General features: G+C 34.9%; 1 protein-coding gene across 1 annotated transcript; it reads right to left on the bottom strand.

Annotated features, from left to right (window-relative positions):
• Positions 1-5,179: 5,179 nt before the first annotated feature.
• On the bottom strand, positions 5,180-7,745 carry LOC143587643 (malate dehydrogenase, mitochondrial-like). Its single transcript, XM_077068880.1, has 7 exons — positions 7,437-7,745; positions 6,353-6,526; positions 6,070-6,238; positions 5,930-5,991; positions 5,729-5,853; positions 5,472-5,589; positions 5,180-5,381 (listed from the first exon to the last, which is right to left on the bottom strand). The coding sequence occupies exons 1-7, from the start codon at positions 7,680-7,682 to the stop codon at positions 5,241-5,243; spliced, it is 1,035 nt and encodes a 344-aa protein (XP_076924995.1). The 5' UTR covers positions 7,683-7,745; the 3' UTR covers positions 5,180-5,240.
• Between the last annotated feature and the right edge of the window lie 217 nt (positions 7,746-7,962).

Raw genomic sequence — 7,962 nt, 5'->3', positions numbered from 1 at the left:
ATCCTTTTGTTGATAAGGGCCCATATGCGACAAGCTTGTTGTTTTAAGTTGGTCGACAATATTCTCTATATATATGGGTCATCCGTTTTCGTTTGATACCTATAACTACAATTGGATTTCTTCATCTCCCAAACCTCTTTATGTTTCACCTATGTTATACGTACTATCTTCTTTAGTTTGAAGGTAACTACAATATTGTACCAGTAAGAAATGTTTATCAAGGCTACCTTATTAAACTTTTACTAGAAATTGCTCTAAATTTGCATGACTGATGAAGCGTTGCATAGAAATTGACCATCAGTTGAAAGCAATCCCCACACTATTCATAGAGATATCTATACACATACAAACTTCTACAAAACCAAATCCGCGCCCTCTTCCTCTCTAGAGTCGTGTTACCTAACATACAATGTCGGGGTTTATAGTAAATCATGATATTAATGGATAGAGATTAGAGAGGGATAGTTTGAAGTACATGACTTAAAAATAATGGCTAGAGCATGACTTTGGGCCTCGGGGTGCTACAACTAATATTCATATGTTTAACCTTGGCTCTTCTGCACATCTTTAGCCGCAATACATTTAGATATTATTCTAGACTAATTTAGGTTGGCGCCAATAAAGGTGTTATTAATAACCCTTGAGTTAATGTCATCTAAGTATGCCTAACTGCCTGCCTATGAAAAAACCTCATTCCTTGAAATTATATCCATATAAATACCACTCATATGATAGGATATAACAATAAATACGATATGTTGGACCATGTACTCAAGATCTTATTTCAATAATCAAGTGTTTCTTTCAAGAATATCAATTCCAATAGCTCAACCACTTCCCAACCCGGCCAAGTCATCCCACCCATATTCAGAGTTGTTCAATTCACGAGTCGAACCATGACGACTAGAGCAAGCCAATGTGCAAGCCAATCTTTTGCCTCAAGCTCTGCTCATTTACATACCAAGCCAACTTTGAGTTAGCTTTTTCGAGCGGTCTTTTAACCACAATTCTACCTGTGTACAGCCTCAACTAATGTCACTCAAGATTCACAAGTCATATGTTGCAAATTGCAATACATCATACAATATTCGAACATCTCCTTGTATATGTTGAATCTTTGTAATCTTCAAGTATGAAAGGGACTTTTATAGTCAAGACTCAAGAGCAGCATCAGCTACACCTCATTAAGCTCTAAATTGGAGAATCATGGTTGTGGTTTTCACTTGTTTCAACCTTGATCAATTAAGACAACCGTGTTTTATTCGTTTGATCTTGACACATAATTTTTTCCTTAAATAATATGCTCTCACCTGTAATTTTTTATTCTATGTAATAGACCATATTCGAAAGCTAAAAATCATAGTATAGATTCAAATTGCAGATATCACTTCTAGAAAATTGAGCATTTGTGACTGAAAAATATCGTTTGCAAACTTTAAGAACGAACTTGAGCTATTGTATTTTAATAATCCAAACTTTAAGTTGTTGGCCGGCACAAATCCCAACTAAACATCCCATCGCGAAGCGCGAGTCGCCCATTAGTTTAACTAAAGAAGAAAGCATTTATATATATACTGTACTTTGATCTGATATATATCCAGATGGACAAAGAATAAGCCTTACAAAAACATGAAATCACTTTATTTCCCTCCACTAAACATTACGTTATTAATTTTTTGTTGTTGAAGAGTTGCATATATGTATATTTTACTAGGTGCTATTTTCAAAACCGCCCATTTAGTCATCACTAAGCTTAAATTATTGTAAAGATTATCCTAATCTTCATCTTCTACCGCCACCATCACCAACCCATCCACTGCAACTAACCTCAACACAAGAAACAAAATAGAAAAAAAATAACAAAAGAAAATACATGAATTTCTGTTAAAATTCAAAATCATTAAAAAAAATCTAAGGTGGGAAAAATAAACTAACATAGTGGCTATCCTTAGTGGGGCGACAAATGCCCAAAAAGTGGGCGATTTGTTGGGTGAAACACTGCCCTCCAGACGATAAATGGGGCGAGGGGGGGGGGGGGGGCGGTTGAGTGTTTTGTCGCCTGTGCTTGTTTGAAGAATATTATTATTATATTAATTCTTTTATGTGTGGTGTATATAGATATGTATATATATTGGGTTACAACACCACTGCACCCCTAAAACAAAAATTTACCCTTTGGTGACTGGACGACACATGACGCAATTAAGTCCCCCCATTTTCACATAGCCTTAGAAACCTAGGACATCATCAACAAAGAAACACCGGCAGGTAGAAGAATTAACAATGTTGAAATTTTCAGGGTCATAAGGCATGTATTAATGTCAATGTGAATAGATTTACTTCTTAAGACAAAAGGAGAAATCATAATAAAGTTTGTATGGAGTATACGCATGCTCAATACTTATTAGCAATGTTATCATATGTTGTAGATCCACCATATTTAATGACACGAAAGCTATCCGCTACGCAGTTACCATACTAGAGGCCTCGTTTGACGACTGTTGGTGTTACTGGAAGACGTAAACTAGACACACGAGTATGTGACTATGTGTACATACTTAATGATTCTGAGTGTGCGCGGGTGTTTTATTTAGGTTATTAAAGCTAACTGAGCTCATATACAGTCATGTTAGTTGAAAATGACAAACAAAAACCGACATCTAGCTAGTAAAGCTAGCTATGTCTTATCTGTTTGATGATATCGTATTTCATTCGAAAGGATGACTAGATGTTTAACTAAAAATTGTTGATACTCTTTGTACATTAGTTGAACCATGCAATAAAGCTACTTATATTATTAGCAAATGCACCATTGGGTGTTTATGATTATTTATTAGGTCATGGATCATATATTATACATCACAATTCCACTTCAATCTGGAAGTCAAAGACTTATCTCTTAGGATATATAATTTCCTGATTGGTCAGGTTGCCTTAAAGATGTCACACCTTTAGTATAAGCTAAGCCTTTTGTGATTCTGCATCACTGATGATCATGCTATCCACTAAAGTCTTAAAACACCTTTTGTCTCTTCTTCCTTAATCTTCTCTATATAAACAACATGCTACAAGGTTTCTAATATATCATCTTTGACTATATAGTATATACATATACATATACATATACATATACATATACATATACATCAATGGCTAAGGTAAACAGTCTAGTTATTATTATTCTTGTGTTGCTACGTATAGCAGAAAGTTTGTTAATACGCGGTTCAAGTTTAGAGGGGTCGCTTGGTACGCAGAATGACATGCAACTTAAAGAAGAAACGCGTAGCATTTTGAAAAAACACGGGTTCGATCAGCCTTTGTTGAAGTATTACTGGAGGAGGGCTATGTTGCAAAGTGTCCCCAATAGAGTTGCTCCTGGAGGTCCAGATGGTCATCATCATTAAAGAGAACTTGTGTGCTTGTACATTTTGTCTTGTTGGTTTGTATGTGATTCAGAAGAGTTTAAGATAATGAAACAGTTTGTTTGAAGTTGTTGTTCTACTTTTGACCAAAAATCAACCGTTAATGATTTTATAACCAGACAGTTCGCTAGTCAAAAAGGTATTAAAATTGGATAATGTTATAAATAGTTTAAAATATAAATATATGACTAGTTAAAACAAAGTAAGGATATACTCTCTCTTTATGTATTTCTAATATATAATAAAATATAAAGCATTACATAAAGTCTGAAGGGTTAATTAAATCAATAAATGAGATTTTGGAAGGTAAAAACGAAAAGAAAATATGATAAATGAAAGTGGGTCCGGTCCGATTGATGGTCTGGTTCACCGGTCTGACAAGTTGCCAGCCGGCTCAAATGAAAGCGGTTAAATAGATATCGCCAAACCGATTATATGTCATGTTCTAATCGGTCTAACCCGTCAATCCGATACGATTTTAAATAGAGTGGATATGATCTTAAGAAATCTTATCAAGTGGGATCACATATTTGCATAACATAAATTTCTTTTTTCTTGGTCAGTTTTATTTTGTTTTGTTTTTTTTTTTTTTTTTTGTTGATCTACCTAGGTTGAGAGGGTACATGACTACATGTTAATTACATTCTCATATTTTTTGAATCAATATTTTAGATATGCATCTAATTTCCAATGCACCTTAATTTTAGTTTTCCAGTAAATTGATCAAAATTATGAATGAATTAATAGGTTATTAAATAAACTTGTATTAAGTTTGCATACTTTTATTTATGCCAGCTTCATTTGTTTGAAAACTCGTCATTCTGTTTCTCTGCATGTAAATAACAACCAATTAATTAAAAAAAAGAATCACACTTGCGTGTATAAAGAACTATGATGATTGTGTAAACTCTTATATATATTATTTAAAATGCAATACATAAAGAAACCTCCCTCGCACTATATGTGATTATTTTCATCCATACCAGATAGCCTATAGTGTATGACCAAGTTTCATTCACTTAGATCTTGCTAAATAACTTTTATCAATTTATAGGGTGGCCCCGAGAACTGGTTCCAGCTTCCATACCCATGCCCAGTTTCAAGAAAAAAAATATAAAAAGAAAAAACAGAACAGCGTTGTCGTACTTGTCTAACATTAGTCCACCATATCACTCACTGATGACTGTTTTAAAAACTCGTCGCTTGGAGCTGACTCGAATAGGCTTGGGAAAAAAAACTAGCTCATACTGGCTTGGTTTGTAAATATGCCAATATATGTTTATGAACACATAAATATATTGTATAAATGTTTTTTGAACCAGCGAACGTTCACTTGAAATGTGTTCATTAAATTTTCTTTCAGAAACCAAGCCAAGATAAGACAAATCTCAAGCTCAAATTTTCAGCTTTATTTCAAAACCGAGCCACGCCAAGCCCTGCTAGGTTCGGCTCGTAAGCTGCCCTATCTCTTGATTGCAAAAAGTGAATTACCAAAGCATTAAAACAACATAATATTTGAACTATAGGGAAGGGAGAAGATGATTGTTCACCAAACAGTAGTCATTGGTACTCAAAACCTGTTACCAAATAGCCATTGTTTACTTGTGAACAATGATAGGATACAATAATAACCTAACACTCTTTTGGAATTTGCAAAGGGGATGCAGGCTTCCCTTTCTTTTTATTGGGCAGGTAAATAAGCTGTAAGCCTAATGCCTCCTGAATAACAAACACTCAGGCAAAAGGGACACGACAAAAGTTTACGAAATATTTGGTCCAAAACTGTGACAATTTCGTTTAAACTGTAAACGCATTTATTCAACTCTTGTTGGCAAACGCGATCCCCTTCTCAATAGATGACTTCAACTCGGGCAGAAGAGCTTCCAAACCTTGTTTCTCATAGTCTGAAAGTGACCCCAAACCTAGCACTTCCTCTACACCATTCTTTCCAAGTCTCACCTGTATAACGATTACTTAACCATTTAACTACATACTTTCGGTAAGACAAAAGGTAATTATGTTAACAGCAATAATGATTAATGAAAGTACCTTAGAAGCAAAGAAGGGTAGCTCAGTTACATTTGATTGCACAAATGAGCATTCTACAACATCTGGGACCCCGTTAAGTCCCTTCAAACAAGCATCAGCAAATATTGCTCCAGCATAACTGCATAAACAAACAAAAGATCAATACTTTCTACAAGCATGTATTGTCATGTCAATTACACATAAAACCCACAAGAATAAGTGGTTGTATTGAACAAACAAAACAATCAATGAAGAAGATCACATGAGTTAAAACTTACGCCATTGAAAGTGTCGCAGAACCCTTTCCAGCTTTCGCCTCCACAACCTCGGTTCCACCATCTTGGGTTCTTTTAGTTAAAGCAACTAGCTCTTCTTGTGATAAGTTATTTGCTTGTGGTGTCGCCTACATTTAGAATCCATCATCAATACCATAAACCACCAATACAATTACACAAACTTATAAAATTAACCAAAAATACCTGAGAAAACAATGGTAGAATGGTAATACCAGCGTGACCACCAACAACGGGCACATTTACACCTGACATATATTACCAAGTTAAAATATTTTAAATATTGTCCATCCTCTAGGAATAAATTAGAATGCGTGTAACTATACCAGAAACCGGAACCTTGGCCTTGCCAGCATAGAAAGTTTTAGCCCTGACAACATCAAGCGTGGTCACACCAAACAACCTTTTCTCATCATAGGTACCGGCCTTCTTGAAAACCTCAGCAGCAATGGGTACAGTCGAGTTGACTGGGTTACTGATCATGTTAACAAGTGCCTGACCAAAAACAAACATGACATCCATAATCATTAAGTAATAAAAAAAATCATCCGAACACACAACATGAAATTCATATATTAACTTATACAATAAGGATAACTGAGTACTCACATGAGGGCAATACTTTGCAATAGCTGTGCACAAACCCTTAACAATGCCAGCATTGATGTTGAAAAGATCATCACGAGTCATACCGGGCTTCCTTGGTACACCAGCGGGAATAATAACAACATCAGCACCTTCCAATGCCTTCCCCAAATTCTCATCTCCCATGTAACCAACAACCTATGTAATAAATAAAACGCCAATCAACTCAAAATTAATTCCATATACATTTAATTTCAATAACACACCACTTAAATAGATTTATGTCAACTAATCTGTATAATGATTCTATAAACTGATCACAACTAGGTTTTCAAATGACAAAACTAGAGCACCTGTACTAGGGACAGGCATTAACCGAACCAAAATTAACCGATAACTGAATTAACCGAAAGGAGGTTATCGGTTATTTTTTGTACCTTCAGTTAACCCAAAACTAACCGAATCATTAATATTTTCACATATTTGTAGCTTTTATATCTTCATTATATGTATTTCATGTTTTTATTTATAACACTGTTTCATGTATTTAGGCATTCATTTCATGTAATTCTTAGTAAATACTTTAGCCCAATTTTAATTTCGGCTATTAACCGAACCGAAAACCGAAAAAATAACCCAATAAACCAAACCGATTAACCAAAACCGAAAAAATAACTGAATAAACCAAACCGAAAACCGAAAACCGAAAAAATAACTGAATAAAACCAAACCAAACCAAAATCCTAAAAAATAACCGAATAGACTGAATCGATCAACAAAAGACTAAAAACATAACCGAATAAAACGAACTGATCAACCGAAAACCGAATGGTTGATTTGGATTTGGTTGAGACTTTTAACCGGACCAAATCGTCGGTCGAACACCTAATTACATTACAGTTGTATAGTGTAAAAACAATAGATCGTTAAAATCATGGCGGATTAAACAAGAAGATTAACAATATAATCAATTTTCAACATAAACTAAGCTAAATTAAAACCACAAGAACTCGACAAAGTAGATCAGAAACTCTATAAACAAAATACAAACCAAATCAACACAATTAATCACCTAAACCCTAGAATTATGATAATTAGGAATAATAACCTCAGATCTGGTGTTGATGTGGCTGACGTCAGCAGCGACACCAGGAGTACCGGCGATATCGTAGAGAGAGAGGCTGGAAACGAGAGGGTTTAGTTTCATGAGGAGTGAGAGAGGCTGTCCGATGCCGCCGGCGGCACCTAATATGGCAACCTTACGCTCCGGCGCGGACTCCGATGAGTAGGTCCGGCGGGAAGATGATCTGGCGACGGAGGATTTGATGGATCTGAACACGGCAGCCGTCCTCATTGTTATTGCTCTCTGCTTGATTTCTAGAGAGAGAAAGTATAATTTTAGAGAGAGAGGATGTTGAAAATGAGCCACTACTATTGCTTTTTAAGCTATTATTATTATTATTATTATTATTATTATTATTATTATTATAAAGAATAGTATCTGAAAACAAATACAATAGTCGTCCCTTGTTTATTGTTTGGTATTCATTTTGGTCTTTCTCTTTTAAATTATGATACGATACATATAATTTTCATCAGTTCGGTACATATAAATGGTTAACGCCTTTTACCAA

The sequence above is a fragment of the Bidens hawaiensis genome, unplaced genomic scaffold (assembly GCF_021521415.1).
Source record: "Bidens hawaiensis isolate Kalapana, Puna unplaced genomic scaffold, B.hawaiensis_p1.1 tig00001575_1, whole genome shotgun sequence".
In the NCBI taxonomy this organism is placed as follows: Eukaryota; Viridiplantae; Streptophyta; class Magnoliopsida; order Asterales; family Asteraceae; genus Bidens; species Bidens hawaiensis.
Note: the sequence above shows the minus strand (reverse complement) of the source record. Positions and strands in the feature narration are given on the sequence as shown.